Source organism: Chroicocephalus ridibundus, chromosome 4 (genome assembly GCF_963924245.1).
Source record: "Chroicocephalus ridibundus chromosome 4, bChrRid1.1, whole genome shotgun sequence".
NCBI lineage: Eukaryota > Metazoa > Chordata > Aves > Charadriiformes > Laridae > Chroicocephalus > Chroicocephalus ridibundus.
In genome coordinates, this window is record NC_086287.1 from 20,595,613 (window position 1) to 20,618,601 (window position 22,989).

Genomic DNA, 22,989 nt, shown 5'->3' on the forward strand with positions numbered 1-22,989 from the left:
TATAGAGTACGTACAGCCCTTAAGCGTCACAGAACTGTTCACTCTGGGTTATTCTGGAGCAACCAGAAAACACGAACTAGAGAAATTCGGCTCTTGTATGTCCATACACAGCTTGCTTTCACACCAGGAAAGGCTCCAGACTGGTAACTTCCAAATTTTTACTCTGTCTTCCTTGCCAAATAGTTATTGTACAACTGATAGGAAGATTGTGCCAAAAGAAAACAAAACAGACAAGAAAACATGTGGACAAAACATTCACAGGAAGACATTACAGTTGAAGACAAACCAATCACTTGAAAAACCACTTCAACATCTTCAGAGACAGGAGAGAACTAGACTAGTAGACTAGCTAGTACCAACCCTCAGCAGATAAAAATGATTCTCAGTCAGAAAAGGTCTGATCAGAAAGACAATAGAAGGGGACATGCTTCTTTAAGAAGGATTTGGGTCCTGTTACCTTATTCTGGCGGTAGAGGATTTTCTCCAGCTCCTGCTCTTTGCTGCGCAGTTCCTTCTGGAGCAGATTACTCCTGTCATGTCTCAGTGCTTCCTGCAGAGGTAAAGATACACACCTGTGCATACAACACTCAGCACAGTAAGAGCTGTTCCTTGGCCAGATGAGCCACCACCTCTACTTCAGACCAGAGAAAGTTTGGCTTCAGCCAAGAGAGATGAAGTACCTGGCAGGTCAGTCTCTCCCTTTCTGCTTTGATCTGTTGCTCCATTTCTTCATAAAGGCACCTGACTTCTCGGTCATGGTCCGTCTCCTTCCTACAAAAGGCAAGGTGCACGCAGGTCAGGAGAGAGGAGGAGAATACAGAAAGAAAACAGGAGAGGAGGGTGGAAACAGATTCTCATTAACAGTTATGTGGCATTGTGTGGGATTTTAACCAGACCAAATGTTATGCACAGGCACTAACGCAAAACAAACCCATGGGGATCCGGTCAAGATAAAGAGTAATTTTATCACAGCAAGAAAAATCTCTGCATCCTGTAACCCAGTCTCTCCTCGCATTTGAGGCAGCATCCAGCAAACAACCATGGTGTTGTCCTTACCGTTTCAATGCCTGTTCCATAGACTCCTTCTCATGATTCACCTCCCTTATGTATGACGAAACACGCAACAGAAACTCTTCAAAATTGGATAAGAGCTCTGGACGCTCCTTTCGTAGCCGAGCCCAGAGTTCCCGAATCTCACGTGGACTGGAGCAAGCATACAAGAGAGAAGGAAAGCAAATGAGTTTCTGTGTCATCTTATGGAATGTTATTCCAACTCCAACATGCACTCGGGACAGACAAACTGCCCTTCTCCTGTGATGACCTCCATTACATCATCATAGGAAAGAGGGGAGTTGGACAGTGACGGAGCATGCATGTGCAGTGAGATCTAATGCAAGGTTAAAATAAAGGAAGTCATCTGAAAGAGGCAAAGAAAATTCTAGGAGGCAAACCTGGAATGATTATTTTTCAAGTATTCAGCAATAATAGATTTGTTCTCTAACCCAAGCCTCGAAGAAATGAACATTCAGCAAACTTGCTGTGAGCTATGGTCAAGCAGCAAACTGTTACAGCCCCGGGATTTTAGCATACATCTCACGGGTGCTGCTCTCACACCAGAACTGTACTGGTGGATGCTACCATCCCTGTTATTTATTTATTTTACAGGTTTGGAAACTGAGGCACAAAAAAAAGAAGCAAGTTTTCCCAGGTGTCACATCAGGATAATAACGGAGGAAGCCCTGGGAAGTCTTATTTTTCTGAACCTGCAATATTGATTACACTGTTTTGGCATTTAATTCATTGTAACTTGAACACAGCACTTACAAACTGACTCTTCCCAAAACAGTCTTATAAGCTTCCAGACATCACTTCATGTTTTAAATCCATTAAATGCTTTGGAGGAGCTACCTTGAAACGTACAGAATAATTAAACCTATAGACATTATCAAAGTAGGCATTTTTCTTTATCTATGTATTTGTCTCCCTTAATATTTTTTGTGAGAAAACAAACTAAAAGAACAACCAAAAAGCTCTTGATTCCCCTGCCACCATTGCATCATAGCCTCCTTGTTCTGTCCCAAGTTGAAAAAGTTACTAGCACTTCATCAAAATCAGTGTTTTAAGATAACAGAAGATACTAATTCCCATTAATAAAAAAGCCATTTCTTTCTAGCAAAACCAGTGAAGACAGATAGTTCAGATTCCTGCTCCAATCCCAATTAGCTTCTGGTTTATATTACTACTTTACAACAGCTGGCTTGGCACAAAGGCACGACATGAAGTAGCTACTGAACTCATTGCATAAAACTGCAAGTAAGTGTTCAAAATAAAACATAGGATAATTCCACTGTAAGACTTGATGCTTCTCACACAAGAATTATAAACACCAGAGGCTATTTTTCTAGAACAGTAATATGGCCTTTCACAGTGTCATTCCAGTATTTGGGGCATAACAGCTTTCCAGAATTTTTCAGGACAAGGGAAATTGTTTAGCATTAATAAAAAAAAAAACAAACAACCATGCAGGTGTTCCACATAACAGTGCAAACAAGAGCAACAACAACAAAAAAATCTGTTTCACGACAGATGCAGCTCTGAAAGCAGCAAACTCCTTCATTCTCAGCTTCTGTCTCCAATGCTGTTTGTCTCCTGCTGCTACCCGGACTGCTCCCTGCAAACTGGCAACACTGTTGGACTACGATGCCTGAAAAAAAGGGCTGCCACAGATGCTGTTGGGCACCCCAGCCCCAGCAGATGTGCATCAGTAAGAACCACATCTTCTACGTATAATGCTTCACTTGGGAAGGCTCTAAAAAAAGACTGGATGACACTGGGGACAACAAACTCTACTGGGGCCACATGCAAGGGCATTAATATCAAATTTCAAGGTTCAGGTGAGCATCCCTTGCCCAGGTTAGCCTTTCACACTCTTCAAGATCAGCCCAGTCCCAAACAGCCCCTTGAGCACACATCTTTCACAGAGATTCTTAGGACTAAGATTTCCTCAACATGTGTGAACACTCAAACACCATTTTGGAACAGAGAGCACACTCATCCTCCTTACCTTGTCTAACCCTCACATGCCTCTTTTCATTTGCTGCACGCAGATGGGCTTCCACCAACTGCTACATTTTACAGCTGTAATATGAACTTTAGTTTGGGAAACTCTTTGTGAAAAGCACTGCACTAAAAGTAATTGTAAACTGATGAGAACACTCAGACTTCACTGCATTTGTTACCAAGCATCTGAAAATCCAAGACAGCAGTAGAGAAAGTCCAAGCAGTTCTTCAGAGAGCAAGCGGCACAGTTCACCTCTTTGGTCTTTGCTGGTACTTTAAAGTTTTGGTATCGCAATATCAAAACAGGGTAGAAGTAATGCCATGCGACTCCCCTACTTACTCGTCAAACATGTGGGCTGCTCCGAGCTGCTCCATCATAGAACAGAATCGTTTCTCTTCATCATCATCTGCTGGGTCCAAGTCATCTGACCAGCCTGACTCAAAGGTTTCCTCGTGTCTGGAGTGATCCATTCTCCCAGCCCCTTGACACAATTCAATCCCTATTAACTTTCCTGGTGTAAGGAGAGAGGAAGAAGGAGAGTAAAGTAAAATTGGATGTCATTTAATAAGCTGCTATTTAAATGGCAGCCCAACAGAGCTCCATGAGAAGCTGCCTGCACGCTGCTGGTGTGGAATACAGCTCCTGGTCAGTAAAGAGCCTCCGTTCTGATGTCCTGAGTGATGTCAGCATCCAGTCTGCAATGCTGGGACTGAAACTGGCTCCCAGCCCTGGCTGTTAGGGCTCTGCTCACATCTGTGTGAAGATGACCTACCACCCACGGCCTTGGATTCTCAACATGCGAAGCATGCAGCTTTAGGTCACTTCACTCCCATAGAGCAGCACTGTGGGTTCAGTTGCCGATGATCCCACAAGCTCCCTCCGGGACTGCAAGCCCGGCACTGAATAACACCATGCCTCAGTCCCACAGCTTAAAAAAAAGTGAGGAGATCAATACTCTTCCTTTCTCATGTGCTACGTCTGTTCTGATTCAAGTGCTATGGGACAAGGACCGCCTCTTGCTAGGATTGTGTAGAATCTCTGGACAAAACAAACTTACCTTCCAAACAACCCCTCCTGCCCCATCCCACATACGGATGGCTTCCAGCTATCTGGATCCTGTTTCATGCTGAGACAATAACACCATGAGAACTTCATGCTATGCAAGGCATGTGACAAATACTGGTGCTGGGAACAAATTCTTCTCAAAGAAACAAATCAAGCAATCCTATCCATAACTCAGGCCTCCATCCTGTATACAGAGGTCAGACCTCCATTAGCGGCTACTCATCCTTTCCAAAACACATCTGCTTGGTTCAAAAGGCAGAAATGACATCCCAGCTACAGGGCCAGGAGCCAAGGATGTTCAGAGCATGGATGAGAATATTAAGCTGCTTTAAGGGGAAAAATATCTACTATTTGTGTACCTAGAGTCACTTCACTTGACCACTTCTTAGCTTCGTATGTCCAGAACCTAGACACTTCTCTGCCACTCTTAAGATGTGCTGTAAAAGAACTTGCAGTAAAAAAACTTGCAGTGTGGAGATACAGGTCCTATTCAGCTTAAAACCTGAGGATCAGGCAGTTAATTAAGAAGATGGTCTTAGATTAGGCACTTTGGGTGTCTGCTTTAAAGAAAGAGTCATTATCTCTCATTATCTCTCTTTTATAGCTGGGAAAATTGAGCTAGAGAATTAGCTGAAGATTGTTTTGACACTGTAGAAGGACCTCAGATTGCTTGAAATTGAACATTTTAAAGTATGCTCTTTTGTCAGTTGTGCAGATGCACCCTGTAACCTCTCAGACGCCATGCGAGGAGCCCTCTCAAGAAGCAGAGTTGATTGCAGCTTGAACTGCTTCCCTCGATTTCCCCCCTGCACACTCCAGAAGGAAGACAGCAATACGCCAGACTAAACTCTTCAGTTAGGGGCAAAGTCTGAAAAGGATTTCAATAAAGCCAGACACAAAGAACAACCATAAAGAAAAGAAACACAGAAATGAAGTGTTTTGCCTAGACTGGAACAAGTGCCACAGAGCCAGGCTACCAACAGAGGGTGGTCCTTGACAACTGGTGGCTACCACGAAGAGAAATCTTGCCTACCTCTGCCAGCAATGGCACTGAAGCAGGTACCCTCATGATGTCCATCTATGGCTATGGCTGGGACAAATGCCTCAATAAGATTTGGGAATAACCAAGTCATAACACAGAGGGCGCCGTCTATGTCAAGGTGGCCAAATGGCACCCATTCACCGTCTACTCTGCTCTCTACTCTGCTCTGGTGAGATCCCACCTGGAGTACTGCATCCAGCTCTGGGGCCCCCAACATAAGAAGGACACGGACCTGCTGGAGCAGGTCCAGAGGAGGGCCACAAAGATGACCAGAGGGCTGGAGCACTTCTATGAAGACAGGCTGAGAGAGTTGGGGTTGTTCAGCCTGGAGAAGAGAAGGCTCCAGGGAGACCTTATAGCAGGCTTTCAGTACTTAAAGGGGGCCTACAGGAAAGGTGGCGAGGGACTCATTATCAGGGAGTGTAGCGATAGGAAAAGGTGTAACAGTTTTAAGCTGAAAGAGGGCAGATTTAGATGAGGGATTAGGAAGAAATTCTTTACTGTGAGGGTGGTGAGACACTGGAACAGGTTGCCCAGAGAAGCTGTGGCTGCCCCATCCTTGGAAGTGTTCGAGGCCAGGCTGGATGGGGCTTTGAGCAACCTGGTCTAGTGGGAGGTGTCCCTGCCCAGGGCAGTGGGGTTGGAACTAGATGATCTTTTAAGGTTTCTTCCGATCCAGCACTGGGCAGAAAAGCCCACACTCCAGAGATGACTCATTTCTGGCAAAGGCAACTGGAGACAGTTGCTGAGAGGCATATTTCTGTCCCCTCACCTAACGAAGGTCCTTATCCAGATGGACAACTGTGGATCACATGGCTAGATACAGACTGCAGTATGTACCATCTCCGGTAGGAGATGTTCAGAAGCTGGCTCTACTAGGTAGGCAGGTAACAGTTGTAGCAGGTGGCAACGCAAAGGCTCAGGAAGGGGGACAGCACCATTGCACACACACCTTCTCCAATGTTATTCACATAAGCATGAGGCATTGCTGGTACAGCTTCAGCAGAACCACTGCACTTTCTGTCTTACCAATGTAAAACATCGTGCCACAGATGGGCTTTTTCATTCCTCTGCCTCTGTGCAGTCCTTACCTAGTCCCATGCTGAACTCCACAGGTGTCAGATATCCATTATTGTTCTGTTCCAGGCTGTCAAAAACAGCCTCCAGCTGTTCAAGGGTTAGGGGGAGCTCACTCTGAAGCCGCTGCAGAGACAAAAGAATGAACAAAATTAAGACATGACTCAAGTCTTCCCTGTGACTAGCTCCTGTCCCTGCTGTCCTCAGCTTTGGCCCACAGTGATGTGCCCTTTCAGCACTGCATCCTGGTGAGTAAGCGACCGTCTGCAAGTACAGATGAGCAATGACACAAATACCTGTTTGGGCCCACTGATACGGCAATGCTTTCCACTACTGGATGATTCAACCAGGACTGCAGAGAAGGAGCTTCAGGTTATTTTGTTTGGAGGGAGCTCAACCCTCTTCCTCCCTGACTTCAGAACCATTGCCTCTAGTTCACTGCCTGCCTCTCTCCACCCCTGCCCAAGCCCTGCCCAAAGGTGGCTGCCCCCCAGGGCACTGACAGCTTCCTGTGACCACTGCTGCTCCCAGGAGAGCTCTCTATGGGCCCATCAGGTACCAGCTCCACCTCTTCGGCCAGAGAGAGAGGACAGACTTGTGGGTGTCTGGATTCAGTTCACAGCTCTTGCAGGAAATCTCGCAGATCATAAACAAAACATTCAGTCCATAACAGAGAGTTAACTTTCTTCTGTCATCTTCCACCTCTTGGGACAGTATCACTATTCCCACAGCACAGGCAAGGAGCAGAGAGACTTCCCTTCATAATACGTGTGTAGAGCACCTAGCATGAAGGGCACCCAAAGAAGCTTCCAAATAACAAGTGGTGTGGACTAAAACCTCACTATTGCCTGTTAAATGTGCAGGTTTAGATAAAAGCTTAATAAATATTTATTAATGTAACCATACAAAATTAGGCATCACACAACCCAAAACAAAGTGAGTCAATAATTAAACCAGCATAGACCTGCCAAGTGTTAATTACAGATGGAAGAAGAGATGAGACAGAAGAAAACAAATCTGCATGTAACCTTCCTGATAAATCATTAAAACAAAACTCACAAAGAACTACAGAGATTCTGTTAATAAATACTGTTTCTAACAGAAAGCAGCAAAATGCATTATACTAGAGCAAAGTTGAAGTTCAGGCCTACAGTGAGTTTTTGAGATCAGGCTTTAGCTATGATTGAGACAAAACAGTTATACATCTTTTTTTGTTAAGAAGCTGGTGAATTTTTTTTCATTGTTGACTGTGTTTTGGGGTGGTGGTAGTTGTTTTGTTTTGGTTTTTTTTTTAATTAAACCAAAGATTTTTTTCTCCCCAGATTACCCATCCACTGCACGCTTAATGTTTGTAGGAACTCTTGCGAATTTTTTTATTTTATGCATTCCTTAAAAATTTGGAATTGCAGTCCTACTTATTCCAAGAATTCCCTGGAGGTCCAAGGTGCTTCTGGGATTTTTGGTTCCTAGCAGCTGGCTGTGGCAGAATTTGCCTACCAGAAATCTGAATGTGACAGAGTCCATGTGCACACCCACGCTTGCCAAAAAGAAAGACTTGTCACATTCTCCCCTCTTCTGCCACTCATGACTTTACAGCTCCTCCCAGGAAAGGGGAAGGATTTTTTCCCTCACCTGCATGTCCACCTTGGTGATAAAACCCTTCTCGTCCTTGTCACACAGCTGGAAGAGCTCCCTTGCCTTCTCAAGCATCTCCACCTGCACATCTTCCAATTCGCTCATTTGGTTGGAGGGAGAGGCACCAGCAGCCACCCCATCCTCCTCATCCCCTTCCTCTTCTCCTTCCCAGCGGACGTATCCCAGGAGCGCTCCCCTCTGGTTCTCCATCTTCTCAAAGTCTTTTTGCCCAGGTCAGGAGCAAATAGAAGAACTGCAGGGCAGGAAACAGAGAAATCCCAGTCAAACACGACCCTCCACTTCCATCCCACACATCATCTAGTTATATGCCTTTTTGATTTGAAAGAAGAATACCCAGCCCCCATATCTGTTACTGAGGGAAGGTGGGGGGGGAAGACAGCCAGTGTGCAGAGAATTTGCGTGAGAGGTACACACCATACATAGGTACACACTGTGCACAACATGGGCATAACCAAACCTACCACACAGCTGTAACCCTCCACACTGTGAGGGGGTCCAGACCCTACAGTGAGCAAGGATGCTCTTTTGCCATCTCTCCTCCTCAGGTTCAGACCTACAGGCCAGTCAGAGGTCTCTGCTGTTGAAACCCAGGTGCCGAGGGAAGGTTTCAGGGGAGATTAGAGGATGGGAAGGGAATACTAAAGCACACAGGTAAATCCACATGGGAGCACGGTGATAGTCTTGTGACCTGAGACGGGGGTTCGGACACCGTGAGCAGGGCCACCTCCCAGCTCTCGCACAGCTCCCTGGATACCCTGAGCACAATGCTTCTCTCTAGACTTGGTTCCTCTGGTCATAACTTGTGCTTTTCCTCCTCCTGTTGCTTTTCTGCACCTTTGAACACCAAACTTGCACCACAACTGCAAGAACATCCAGAGCTGGACAAAGGCAGAGAGGAAGAAGATCTGTGCAACTGACAGAGGAAAGAGAAGAAGGAATGTCTCTCCCAGCCCTCTCCTGCCCAGGTCCCCTAGCTGGCCTTCCACCTCTGACATTTTCTTGTTAACACTTCCCAAATAGTAACTCCATCTCCTTTCACGGTATTACAGCACAAATAAAGGTCAGACAATTCCTACACTGGGAAAAATTTAATTAGCTGGGAACTCCTGTCCCCTTTGCCTTCCAGCCTCTGTTATGAGAGCTCGTAAGCTGCCAAACAGAATTTTAATCTGAAATGTTCACCTTTATAGGAAGGAAACTACACGACTATGGAGACATTTCAGAGGCCAAAGAAAATAATTCCCATTACTTACAAATACCTAAACCAAAAAGGCTAGGAATGAGAGCACCCCCTTAAGCACAGCTCTGTGATTGTAAAGATGCATACAACACATCCCTACCCCAACCCACCTCCCGACTTACTGATGCTGTGTAACGCCTTCCAGACAGCTTTTCTTCAGCAACATCACTGCATTTTTTAAGCCTTGTTGCACTGATTGCTTTAGACTTCTCCTTCTGCAGATCTGCGTTCTGCATTGCAGGGCAGCAGCGAGCTGTGCAAGCAGGCTGAGAGCAGATTTAAACAGTACTAGACAAAGAACGCTTGAAGGTTGGTTTGTTTTTTTTTTTCTTTTTTTTTTTTAATCTCCAAGAAATTCAAAGCCACGTACAGATGCCATGATAACAAACAAGTTAATTCTGTTTGCACTCTTAGTACAATGGGAGGACAAAGAGCATGATGGTCCATAAGAGTGTCACATGCGAGAACTATATGAAGCTGACACAGAAGGAGAAGGCAATTACGCACCACGCTATTTGACTCTGTTTATTACTGCTGGTTCGTGAGCCAGAGGGTGGTTCTGCTTCAAAGAACAAGCAGAACGCTTCACTCCCCCTTTCAAATCAGTGTTTTTTCAGGGCACCTCCGTCTAGCGGCACCTGAGAAGATACTTATTTGAAACTCTGCAGAAAACTACCTATAAATAACACTACCTATTATATATGTTTCTAGTCAAGTAGATATTCCTGTCAAGCACTAGACACAGAGGTGGACACAAACTTCGGCGCATACTGCAGAGGAAAGGAGGGAAGAAAGCATGAAAAGTGAGAAGGCACGGGGGTGTCTTTCTCTCTTGCTCTTTTTCAAACAAATCCTCCTACCAAGCTTTTTTTTGTGTTACGGAGCCAACACAGCAAAATTTGGAGACTAAAGCTTGATTCTCTCCATTAGCTGGACAGTCAGCTTGCTTCTGATGGCAAGTCTGTATGAGTTAGTAGTAAAGAAGTTGGAAAGAACCCCAGCTTACTTTTCACATTCAAGTAAAAGTTGCAAAGATGGCCTTGAAAGGAAAAAAAAAAAAAAAAGATGCAAATATGCTGCGTAGATTTTACAGGTGATTACAGCAAGGAATCACATAGCCCAACTGATGAATGATAATTATTGGCTGCTACAGGCCACCTTGCTGAAGCTTTTTGCCAGATCCTTTCCTTCCGTGAAGACACAGTCTCAGCACAAGCAGCACCCTGAACTAGACGGTGAGTGCAGGCGGCAGCACGGGGGAAACGAAATGGGAGTTCAAAGCAAAAGCCATGACAGGATTGCAGAAAACAGCCACAAGAAGAAAGAGTGCAAATAAGCAAAACGTTTTCTAAAACATCCGTCTAGCTGCCTAAGAAACACTGAGATCCCCAGAAGATCTTACTTTCTTGTTAGCAGCTTTGTCGTTTCTATTTCAAAAGCCAGAGCAGCCCACGCAGACGACGTCTCCTCAGCTCTGCTGCAGCAAACAAAAGGTTGTATGAGGATGTTCTGTTCTCTCTCGAAGACACATTTGCCAAGCTGAAATTGGACCCATTACATCCCTACCTCTAGCATCTCCTCATTTATCAAAAGCCCAGCTGTACTGTAGCTCTCAAACATTGGCTGAGCTAAAAGCCTCTTAATTAGAAGAGTTGGGAGCCTGACATGGACAAGAGTCTGAAAGGATTTCACTCACGTGTAAAAGACCAAGCCCATTAATTCAATGTTTTGAGTGCAGAGTCTCTCGTTCAAGCTGCTTCAAGCGGCTTCAAGCCAGATGTGGCTCTGGCAATGGTGAGATAGCACTTGTAGCACTTGCTGCACAAAGTGGCAAATAAGGGAGAGCCCCAATAAACAAAATACCCTGCAGATCTGATGGACTTCTCTCTCAGAGGCCTTTGAGAAGCCTTTTTGTCTCCATACCCATCTGTAAGGGCATTGCACGGTATAAATGTGGATGAGGCACAAAGCAGATCTCAGTCTAACAAGTGCTGTCACACCTTCCTCAGTTAACAGATCAGCACTGCAAACTACTGGGGAAGCAGCCTCATCAGCAAGATGCAGAACATCACTGAAGAACAACTTTGAAAGAAGCTGAGGTCATTAGAGTACTAGAACTGGGGACTGGTACCCAAAAGTGAGGCAAACAGAGCTGGCTTGGGTGCAGAAAGATCAGCTTAGGAAGAGCCATGCTTGCCTAACACAAGTAGAGAAGACAGGCACGGTCATCTTATGCTTTTCCTAAGTCAAACCAGCCTGGCTTCCCCAGTGAGATGTAGCCAAGCCACCTCCAGTAACAAAGCCAGGGGTCGTTACCAAAACTTCCTGAGAGGATTAATTTTTCCAGGTCTCTTCTGGCAGGACAAGGTAGTTACTGAGTCAGCACCAGTTAAGAATTAATTTCCAGACCTAGCCTGGAGCCAGGACAATGTCTGTATCTTGGGCTGTTGATCTCCATCATAAAAACGTCACAGCAGAGTTCACCTAGCCCAGCATCTTGCTCTCAACAGCGGCCATGAATGGCTGGTGAGGGAAGACTAACAGCAGGGCAGCACAGAGAAGGCTTCTCTGAAAAGATCTGCTAGCCTGTAGCCACTGTCAGCCTGGGTTAATTCCTGAGCCACATAGTTCCTCCCGCATCTTCCAAGACACTTGTCCAGCCTCCCTTTGAATACGTACAAAAACATTCACTGTTCACGTGAACATGCTGATAGAAACAGGGTGCCTGCTGCAATCAGTGGGTGCTGACAAAACTTCACGAGCCTATTCCAGTTTTCTGGGTACATGGTTTGACCAGCACCCACTCCACAAGAGAGAGAGTCCCAGCTTCAGCTCAAACAAGTGCTTCTGCCACCTTCACATCTGGGAACTGTGACAGAGACCAAAAATTCCTCTCCCAGAGCATGGAGGATCTACCAGGAAGATGGAAGTGCCAGGGATACGGGGTCACCAATGGGCTCAAATTGCCCTGGCCAGCCTCAGTGTGTAATGTTCTTCTACAGCCCCCTCTTCCCCCCCTCCAGGGGTTTGTCTGCCTGCGTTCAAGGTCAGCTCTGATACTGCACAGTCCACGTTTGGGCAGCATCCAACATCTGAACAACCTGATACAGAGCTTGAGAGAAGGCCAGCCTTCAGGACCTGTGATTACACCACATATCTCCTGCCATGGTGTGTGCTGGGGCCCAGCAAGCTAAAATTCAGCTGCTCCTGCAAGACAACTTTTCCAGAGCCCAGAAAGCAAACACAGATCTTCTCAGACACAGCACAGAATGGGAAATTTGACTGCCAGTAAAGACAGCTAACACCAGGTCTATAGTCGTTAAGTGCATATTTTAACTACCTGAGGCATAGACTGTAGTTTGTCCTGCGCAAAGGTGTGCCAGGAAGTCAGCTGGATCCCATGGGCATGGCATTCTTTGGGGAAATCACGAGACCTGAATTTTAATCCTGACTCAGCTTGCCATATGGCCCTGGGTAAGTCACATCACCTGCCTATGCTTATAGATTGTCAGCTCCTCCAATTTGATTCTGATGCTTGTGACAGCTGGCACTTTATTTTAAGACTCAGTTCCTGGAGACTGATAATTACATGTGAAACTCAAGAATCAAAATAGTTTCAAAGACTCAAAGCTGAAAAATGAAAAACTTGAACACAGAACTTGGAGAAACTGCAAATTTCAACAAATAGAACAGACCCAAGGTGCTCTTCCTGGAAAGGGGAGATACTACTTTCAAGGTAGCATTGCAGCGTCATGGTTTCCAATCACTGTCTCCAAAAGCTTCTTCTTGTAGCATAACCAGCGTTAAAGAGGTAAAGAAAAGTCATGGCTAAAATGCAATCAACAGCCAAGTCCTTATCTATGTGACCGTGACCACTGTGTGCATGTGACAACTTTGGGGGTTTTTTGTTGTGTTTTTTTTTTTTTTTCCACAGCCCAATGACAAGGAGGAAAGTGGGGAGCACAGCCAAATTTTCCACAGCTGGTCCTCAGATGACCCCCGTCGCTGCAGGGCATTGTACAGGCACTGAATACACAGCATTCCTAGCAGTCCTGCCCCAATGCAAGACAATGAATCAACAGTTAAAGAAGGAGGAAAAGCTAAGCATAACTGGCTTAAGTGGCTTACCCAGGATTACAGAGCAAGTCCGCTGTTTAGGTCTTGTAGAGCTATAAGGGAAGGTAGGTTTTTGCTTTCCCGTACCACTACATTTTTGATGACATGGTGGTAGAAGGGCATATTGAAGAAGAGTCGCTATAGGTACATAGTAGGTGTTCAAGATGTACCACAAACTGAAGTGCTTAGATACTTGTTGGGAAGTTTCCCAAAAAGACATCCTCCTGTATCTCTGCCTAAGACAATATTATTAGAAACAACAAAAACACCCCCATACTAAAGCTAAATATTTAAACCATTTATTTAAACAGATCAGAAGAACACACACCCTTTCCTTTCTACTCCCGGTGCAGAAAAAGTCTTACAACTTTAAAGGAAGGAATTCACCAGGTGTTTAGTGTGCATTGATCATGCTCTTGACGCATATGCTGGATGAGACAGGTTTGATCCCATGCACGAGAAGACATTGCACAAAGAGAAGATGAAGGGCTGGGGTAAGGCGTCCCTGCAGCAGAAGCCTGCTGCTTCAGAAAATTACAAACACACAGGAGAAGCATGCCAAAATGTGTCAGTACAAAGTATTTGTTGCTTGCTCATGGAATGGGAGCATTACTCAGGAGCAGCTGAGTAACAGGTATGTTTTAAAAGAAGAGGGCAATAAAAGCTTCCCGGGTTGTTATACCATTTTATATCAAACATATGCCACTTGCTCTATTTGTTCTACCTTCCTTTCTCTCCCAATATTTTGAAAGCCAATGATTACTATAAAAAAGTGCTCCTTGCAGGACACAGTCACATCTACACATCTGCTCAAAGGAAATGGGCACCCATTTGATGGAAATTTGTTTTAAAAGGCTCTGCCACAGTGCCTGAAAAGGCTGAGAAAAAAGCAGAAAGAGGGAAAGTTATTTCTCAGTGTACTTTGTTCAAAATTAATTTTGCTCTTTCCCTTCTCTAGGAAATTTGTTTCCATTGTTTGGAAATTGTTTGGGTGGTTGTTGGGCTCTCCCTTCCCAAAGGGAACGTCAGGAAAAGAAATACACTGAAAAATTATAAAAACATCAATTGTTTTGCAAGGGTTTTTTTTCTTTAAAAAAAAAATAAGAAAACCCACACACACCCTGGGCAGAGAGCCTGAAATCAGGTGTAATATCTAGAGCTACACTTCACTCACCCTCTCTTTTAATTGCCTGCACTTGATTGTATCCCTTTAAGGAAACAGGAACAAATCCAGGAACCTTTGTGTTGTTTACTCAGCAGGAGATTAGCCCAGCTTGATAGCCCTGAGCTAACTCATGCTGCAATATCGATGGATGACTTCATCATGGGATATGCCAGTACACCACAGAGGTATATCCCAGAAACACAGACAGCTGCAAGGGGCTCCATCATTCTGAATAACGTCATAAAAAAGGTGCCCTGCTGCAATTCATCGTTTCCCTCACTGAAGTTCATCAAAGAAGAACGCTTCTTTATCACTTACCACACCAACTTCTTGATCTTTGCTAAAAACATTTCCCCTGGAGAAACACAGACAGGTACCCGCAACACACCAAAACAATATTCTTTCCCCCAGAAATTGCCACAAATCATCACACCTGCACGCTGCTTCCCAGCTATACCCATCGCAAGCCAGTGACACTTCACAGCTCTCGCGCACTGGCACAGCGTCACGGTGTTGGCACTACAAACACTGAGGGCGCATGTTTGCACTGGAACTGCTCCTACTAATCGGGATTTTGGCTTTGTTGGGTTGTTTTGCTTGGGGAGCGGAGAGAGAAAGCATCAGTTTTTCCTCTAACAATATTTGGGCCAAGAGTTAATTCTCAGCAATTAAAACCAAAATCCAAGCCACATTTTTTCCATAAACAGCTAATGGGTCTTGGATCTGACAATATAGCTAGCACGCAGCTGATTTTTCAGAAAATAAAGAGCGTGCCTGCAATAAGACATGACAAATACCGACAGCTAGTTTAAAAACAACTAATTTTTACAAATTCTTTCACTTTTTATAAAGGCTTACAGGTTTCCTGAAACCTTTTTTTTTAAAAAGACAGGACAGAAACATTGCAACATTCCATACAATGCAACATAAGGATTATATACCACAGTGGCTGAGGAATGAAAAAAACATACCCTTTGGCTTCAAGAAGAAGAATTCATTGTATTTTCATAGGCTGGAGATCACGCAGCACATCCACAAAGGACATGGTTAGCCAACAGTAAGTAAATATCATTCACTTAGTCAAGTAGAAAAGGCCCTGAGCTCCTGCTCAAGTTCCCCACTGCTGCCGCTGTTGTTCATGTTCTACCACAAATATGCGGTTGTTAGAGGACAGGGACAAGCAGCTCAAGAACATAATTGAGAAAGACAGGATATTTTAGCTGCAAAGAGATAATATAGCCTTTATTCATGTGAGCTGAACACTGCTAACAGTGTCGTGAAGTTGAAGGTAGATGCTGCTTTGGGCTCAGCAATCAGTAGGTAGATTACACCTGCATAACACCAAGCACGTTGACCACAGAGTCGGTGCTCTGCTCTGCTGGTGATACCTACTGGCAAGGCAGGCAGGCGGGATGCAAACAAACTTTCTTTGCCAGTCTAGATGTGGGAAAAGAAAGCAAGAAGACAGAGGACTTGGCACTTGACATCAGACACGCTGTATCATTTTTGATTCAAAGTGAAAACCGAGCACTGGGAGCCCAAACAAAGGAGACCCCTTCTCCCTTCTGCTCCTCTTTTCCAGGGGCTGGTGTGGCAGACAGGAACACTCCATAAGGAAGACAAGCTCCAGATCTAAGCTGGCATTCAAAGCTCTTCAAATAGTCTTTACAGGAAATTACATAAATCCAAGGCAGCTCCTCAGCTTGTTTAAATGAACATCACTGGCAATTTCCTCCTCCCTTACCTGCCCCTTTAGCAAAGGGAGCACTTGCATGCAGAGCAGCTTGTGCCAGAGACAACAACCAAAAGTCATCGCGCTACTGTGGGGTTCATGCCACTAGTTATTGAACAGCTAAGGTGTCATCCAGGAAAACTCGACACATGATGAGCACCACCTTGGCTGCTGCAGCTCAGCAAGGACACGTCAGCAGAAATGCTGCTGTGGAGACTTCTTTCATACCCTGAGAGCAGTGGAGGCACAAGGAAGAGCCTGGTACACAAGGCCCTTCCCCTGCCCTCAGGAAGGCAACCACACTAGGTGTCCCGTAGAGAAAATTCAAGCTGAAAGCACAGCACATCTGTGCTGGCGGAATGCTAGACCCACTCTGCCAGCGTCCTTGAAGTACTTCAAGAGCAAAATTATATTACGCAGAAACAGCCTTTTGTTGAATAAGTGGATAAAACTTCTAATAGATACACAAAGCTTTAAATGCAAAAAATTGCTTTTTGTGGAGTTGCCTGTATAACTAATTCCCGAATAGCAGAGATGGTGAAGAATTTTCCCCAGTCACTGTCGTCTTTAAGAAAAGAATCCAGGAGCCTCAGACAAAACCGGGTGGTGGCAGATGAACATCAGACAGGAGGAAGCACTCCTCTGCAAACCATTAAAGCATGGGACTCCCCGACATGGGATGCTGAGGATATCACAGGCATTCATGGACTGCAGACGTGTCTGTTTTTTTCTTCCCAGAGTTTGTCCATAAAGGACCATTACACAAAACATCTGTTTCAGTGAAAATTTTCTGAGCCACAAACCGCCAAGAGAGTGTATTAGGGAAGTATTGTTACACATTTATGCTGGGAAGACGAGGGTATCTGCCATTAGCTGCTGCTGGAGACATAGTGCTGGTTCAGTTGGCTATTCCTCAGCATGAATAGAGGCTGCTTTCTCATCAGCAGGAATCACCCTCGAAGTACAGGGAGTCTTCTGCCAAGAGGACCACAGCATTTGCTGCATTTTCACCAAGGACAGTCCTATGAACTGGAGTTGGTACTCCAACAGCCAAAGGTCAGGCTCCTCCCCACAACTATCACTGCCATCAGACCTATAATGTGGGTATCAAACTCAACTCAGACCTCCCTTTGAGTCCTCAGATTCTAGGTGTCTAGTAATAACAGAACAAAGATTTTTCTTTCCAACAAGAAGCTGAATCTTTCTGTGACAGCCAGACACCTTGTCTGACCTCAGCAGGAACGCTCCTGGGCTGCTGTTACCTATGCACACTTGTCCAGCAGAGTCACTGTTTAAGTCAGTCACCCTCTCTAGGCATCCTTTCACTAGTTCTCACCTCTGTTGTGAGAGAAACAAACGGTATTAGCTTCATCTTTCTGCCATTCAACCTTGGGATGATGAATGAGAAAGGCGTTGACTGCTGCCTCTGGTTGGTTCCCAATCTTGTTCTGTCACTTCTTCATTAAATTTCCCAACAGCCACCCTCTGTCCTGAGCTCAAGCCCCTCCTGGCCAGCTGCAAGTTTTCCCCAGCCATGTCAGTGCCCTCTTTGTGCAAAGGCTAGTAATCCTGTGACAATGCCATCTCACCTGAAGTACCACAGTGTAAACTCACAGTAGTGGGCAAGTGCCTAATCTTTGTTGATCAAGATCCTTGATCCTGAAATCAGCCTCATACAAACAAAACCTCATAGCTTTATGTTGTCTTCAGATAGCTCCCCCACCACTCACATGCACACATAAAACATCAAACCAGAACATCAGACCACCCAATCCCCTTTCAGAGGAGAAAATTATTTTTGATAAAGCCCCCAGTCACACTGCTTACTGAATACATATCATAGACAGTGATTTCTTCTCCAGCTGAGCCGGCAAGCTCTCTGCAGCCTTGAAACCTCCTTATCAAGAGGGCTACAACTGCGAGGGGATGCATGAAGTTCAACCACCTTTTCCTCATCCCAGAAAATTCACCTCCAGTCTCTTGAGAACTGGACACAGTGATCTCACCCCATAATCTTTTCTGGGCTGCATGTTAGCAACGGGACCAGGGGGAACGGCTTTACCTCACTACTCTCAATCTGCAAGGTGCACTTAAAGAACAAAAATGGTTTGCAAAGATTAACAAGTAGGAATGAGTATGGAGAGGATTTCTAGGCACCACAACTCCCTGGAGAAGCCTCTCCATGGCTGCTGCTGTATTGGTTTTGCCCAGGAGCGATGTATGGGACTTGTGGACAGTTTGACCTTTCTGCAAATGCTACTAAAACAACAAACAGAGCCGAGGCAGCTGGGTGAAGCCAATTTCCATGAAGATGGTTAAACCCATTCTCTGCCTCACAGAGATGAAAATGGCCATACGCACAGATGCGTAACACTTGGTTCCACCCTGATCGTAAGGATCCACCCTGACAATAGTGGTCATAAAGGTAAAGATTCACTCCTTCCTGTGAGCTAAGGAGGTCCCAGCTGCGCTATACAAAACACCTTTCCTGAAATGCCAGTGTAATCTGTGCACTGGAAAAGGATGAAATCCATGCCCTGACACCTCTTGGCTGTCAGACCATTGAGGGGGTCACAGGTGAAGTCTCGGATCCAGGGAGTCACCACTCCCTCTCCATAAAGAAGACAGGATTGATCTGAATGTCCAAGAATTTCAGGATCTCGTACAAGGTACCAGAAATATCCTATCCCTTTCTCATTCAGGGGGGACAATCACCACAAAATACTAAAAGCCTCAGATTTCTACAAGACAGAAAACTAAAGAATGTTTTGAAGAGCTACAAGCCCTGAAATGTTTGCCCACAAAGCAGGATAACACACGCAACTGAAGGGCACACGTTCCCTGCATACCAGGCACAGCTTAGTGCAAGAAGCAATCAAAGCATGGAACAGCGTTTGAAGCAAACTTGGAAGCAGATGCTGTCTGAGAGGTGTTTTTGTTCAACTTGTTCTGGGAAAGGTGAAATTACTAGGGGTGGGGAAATATTCCCCTATGACAAAGGCTGTCACCGAGTCAGAAGCCCACAGCAGCAACACTGATGTAGGATTACAGAAAATCGGGGAATAGGTATGCTTATGAGATATAGTGGAAAGTTTCCTGACAAATGTTGTTAAAGAAAAATTTCTAAGTCTTCAGAAAGTACGCAGCAGAAAATCCTTAGTTTTTAATCTAATCAGCTCGAGACATCCATTTCATAAGAAAACATCACAATCCCACGTATTCTAAGCACGTACTTTCCCCCCTTTTTAAAATATAACTATTCCAGCTATTACTCTAAATCAGCAGTTTCCCAAATCAATGAGTCACTAGAATTAGTTAAGGCACCTGCAGAACCACATCAGAACTCAGAGCAAGCTTCTTCAGTTCAACATTTGCAAAGACCTTGGGTGATCCAAACTGAAGCATTAACCATCTGTTAATTAAGCACCTCCAGCTCTTGAAAACCAATCAATAAATTTTCCTTCCTCCATCATGGGAATAACGACCGTTTTCTGCAGTGATATGCAATGCCACTGCACTCCGCTGCTTTAAAGCAAAAGCAGGAAGTCGGAATAGAAAGTTCCCAGGAAAAAACTGTGCTGAGACACAGCAATTTGCAAACTCGTTCAGACTTCCCTCTACTCAAATAATTCCTTGCCCAAATGAGAGAGACTTTCTTCCCCCCCGCTCCACCCCATTGAACAACCTCATTTTCTCTCTCTGCAGGTGTCCCCAAATACCTTGAGCGGCAGGACAGTATCACTCCCCTTCCCTGGAACTGGCAGTATACTCCACAGCAAAAAGCTAGCAGAGAACAAACACTGCCACTGTAAATAAAGTTTCGGAGCAGGTCCAAGCTAGGAGGTGTGGTTTGCAATGCTCCCTAGGCATCTCATCCCCTTCCCAATATAGGCTAGTAGCCATCGGTTCAGAAAGCAGCACAAGAAAACCTGCCATTAAGCTCCCAAGTTACATTCCTTGTAATCCTGCCTCACACACAGCTGTGAAGGAGAAAGGCTTGTTTCTGCGCTGCCTTAGGCAAGAGGGGAAGAAGTGGTAGGAAAGCAGATGATCCCTTGTCTCACGCTGAACTTAGAAACTGTTCCGTGAGAAACTCTTACTGCGCTTGTAGGTAGCTCGCTGCCTACCTCCCAACCGATTTCAACAAGGGCAAGGCTGGAAACTACCCCTGTGAATCCTGCCTCAAGTTTAATTCCACTTCTTTTACATAGCTGGCAACCTGTTTCACAAAGAGAAGCACAGAGAGCTTAAGAAAAAACAAAGGTAAAGCATAAGACAACAGTGCAAGGAGCATCTTTCCAAAGCACCATAAAATACACCCCAGAGGTGGGGTGCACATTCCAGGACTTTCTCACTAAAGCAGCCAGAGATGCCGCCCTCTATCCTGCCACTGCCCAAAGTGCTCCGATATACCACAGCACCCCCAAAAAGAAGCAAAGCCACCCCTGCCCACTGACAGTTGGAGATGTTGACGGGGACTTGTTGCTCAATGGCAGATCCAGGGCCTCCAGGCAGCGTGAAGTTGCCCTGAGCTGTGTCAGCTCCCACTAGCTAAGCCTGAGGACTTCAGGGAAGGTGACTAAAGAGCGTATTGAGACCCTGGCAAGCTGGTACGGTTTTATCCCCTTTGCTCAACCCTGCCCCCAAAGCCTCTTTGTGTCAGCCCTCAAGGACAATATTTGCCCAGCAAACAAGCTTTGCCATACAAGTCACAAGAGGGCACGCTCACTCTCTACAGAGAGCAAAACTCACTCTTCCACAGACTCCCACAGAGAAGACTCCAGCTGGTATCTGAACAGCAGAGACTTCATCAACCTGCAAACAGAGGAGCTCCAAATAGCCCCATCCTCACAGTAGCAAGTGATGATGGGACCTGCAGAAAGCAAAGGTAAAGGCGGGTCCTTCTCCATGGGTTTTAAGACGGTTATTTCAAAACCCAGACTAAAAGATGGACATGGAGACTACTACAAACCGTATTTGTCTTTAATACAGGTTTAACTGGGCTGGTGAGCTCCCCCGAGCCATCTGGGGGACAGCCAGAGGGCAGCCCTGCTCCTGTCCAACCAGGACCATAATTTCTCCACTCCTCACAGGTTCAGCTTTGCCTCACCCCCAGGAGAGGGGCAGGCTCTAGCAATATAGCTGAGGCAAAAAACCCCAAACAAACCCAGACCAAGTGAAGTACCTGCCTCTGAGCAGGAGAGTTTACTCACCATTTTGTTTACCGTTGCTGCAGGGGTGATGCTTAACATTGAACCATGGTCTCAGCTGGGATGCTGCTAGAACAGCACAAAAAAGAGGAGCAAACCGCTTTTCTGCACCTCGCAGCCTGTCCTGCCTCTAATCTCCTCCTGGTGTCCTTTATAAAGCTTCTTTTAGTACTGACCAGAACAAAAAAGCTTATTGAACACAAAAAAATAAATAGCATTTTGGAGGTATATTAATGAATCCTTAGCATTACATGGATAAAGGTCAGGAAATACAAAAAGTTACCGTTCCCATAGTAATGCTAATTCAACCATTCTGCACATCCTGTGTATTTAGTGATACATGGTGAAAAGAAAAAGGCTTCATCCACCAATGCCAAAAAGGGGTTTGATTTAGTACAGACACTTGAATACCACCCTCCATATGCAACGTTTATTATTCAGAGAAGTGCATTTTCAGATCGAATTGGATTAATCCAATGTAAGCATCATTACAGCTCCCCATATCTAGGGCAATAGCAAGAGCTCTCAAGCATGATTACAGACTGAACATTATTTGCCCAACCTGAACAGAGGAAAGGGATCCAGGCGTCAGAACAGGTTGAGTCACCAAATCACAGTCGGCACCGCTTCTGCACTTGGATGCAGCAGGGCGGTGGCAAGGACAGAGGGGAGAGAATAACCGACCAGCGCCCACACACTCACAGCTAGTAAATGTTAATCCATTTCTATAAATGCTTATTTCTTTGATACTGACAGCTTGAGATATCCCCCTGCCTAGTATCCCACCTCATGAGTCCGGAAACAGGTTGTGAATGAACTACAGCCATGCTGACCTCTCTCCAGCACAAATCTGTGTATTGCTCTGCTCTCCGAGCTCCTGAGGTCTTATCTTCATGCTTTACATAAAGCCCACACCACTCTTCCCAGAGGGAACAGCTATAAGTGGTCCATTTGCATTTAGCAGCTTTGACTGAGCAACCAGATTTGCATGGGGAGCAAAGGACTCTTTTTGTGCCATAGGAAATGCATTAAATCAAAGGGGTTTGTGCATCTGTACTAAAGCAGATGCTTTACTTTACGTAGCTCTGGCTACGTGTTTGGGAGGAAGGAAAGGTAAAGCAGAGATCTTGCAAACTCCTTTAAGTGGCAAAGAGGGTGAGTAAGAGGGAAGGCAGCTCTCAAGCACGGGAGCAAAGTGTGCAATGGAAAAAACGTGTGCATTTGTGGGGGCATCCACACGTGTCCTTTTTCCCCCTGATAAATCTGAATTCTTTTCCTAGATGCCATGATCTCAGACAGAAGGGCACAGTTCAGGACAACAGACATCTGTGAACTTCCAAAACCTTGTAGGTGAAGAGAGAGGCTCTGGCAGCGCTGCTCTGAAGAGGTCCTCAGCCCTGACAGACACCAGGGCACCCGCACAGCCCTGCTCAGACGACACCGAGCTGATGGAGCTGCTCATGGCGCCACACCAACCCCAGAGTCTGCTGCAAGATGCAGGCACAAGAACACACAGAAGTCCTTCTGCCCACAGGCTACTTGGTGGCTGCTTGTTCACTCACACCCCTCAGGCCCTTGCTTTGCTGTCCCTTGGCATGCACCTACCTTCCCTTTTGGGCTCCAGC

At 45.5% G+C, this 22,989-nt stretch overlaps 1 protein-coding gene across 9 annotated transcripts in view; it reads right to left on the minus strand.

Moving 5' to 3' along the window:
* Positions 1-22,989, minus strand: part of CRACR2B (calcium release activated channel regulator 2B) — a 49,704-nt gene that overhangs the window by 21,683 nt on the left and 5,032 nt on the right. For 6 of the 9 annotated variants that reach the window (XR_010070697.1, XR_010070698.1, XR_010070699.1 and 3 more), the window contains 6 exons: positions 7,878-8,133; positions 6,260-6,371; positions 3,401-3,572; positions 1,057-1,203; positions 681-771; positions 458-550 (listed from right to left, as the gene is read on the minus strand). Coding sequence is in view for 6 of the 9 variants with exons in the window: in XM_063332088.1 (XP_063188158.1) it covers positions 458-550; positions 681-771; positions 1,057-1,203; positions 3,401-3,572; positions 6,260-6,371; positions 7,878-8,090 (828 nt within the window). In the remaining 3 variants the exon portion in view is untranslated. Of the gene's footprint in view, positions 1-457; positions 551-680; positions 772-1,056; positions 1,204-3,400; positions 3,573-6,259; positions 6,372-7,877; positions 8,134-9,263; positions 9,581-10,543; positions 10,635-19,873; positions 19,905-22,989 lie in introns of those variants that run through there. The other 3 variants (XM_063332092.1, XM_063332091.1, XM_063332090.1) reach the window with 3 other exon arrangements.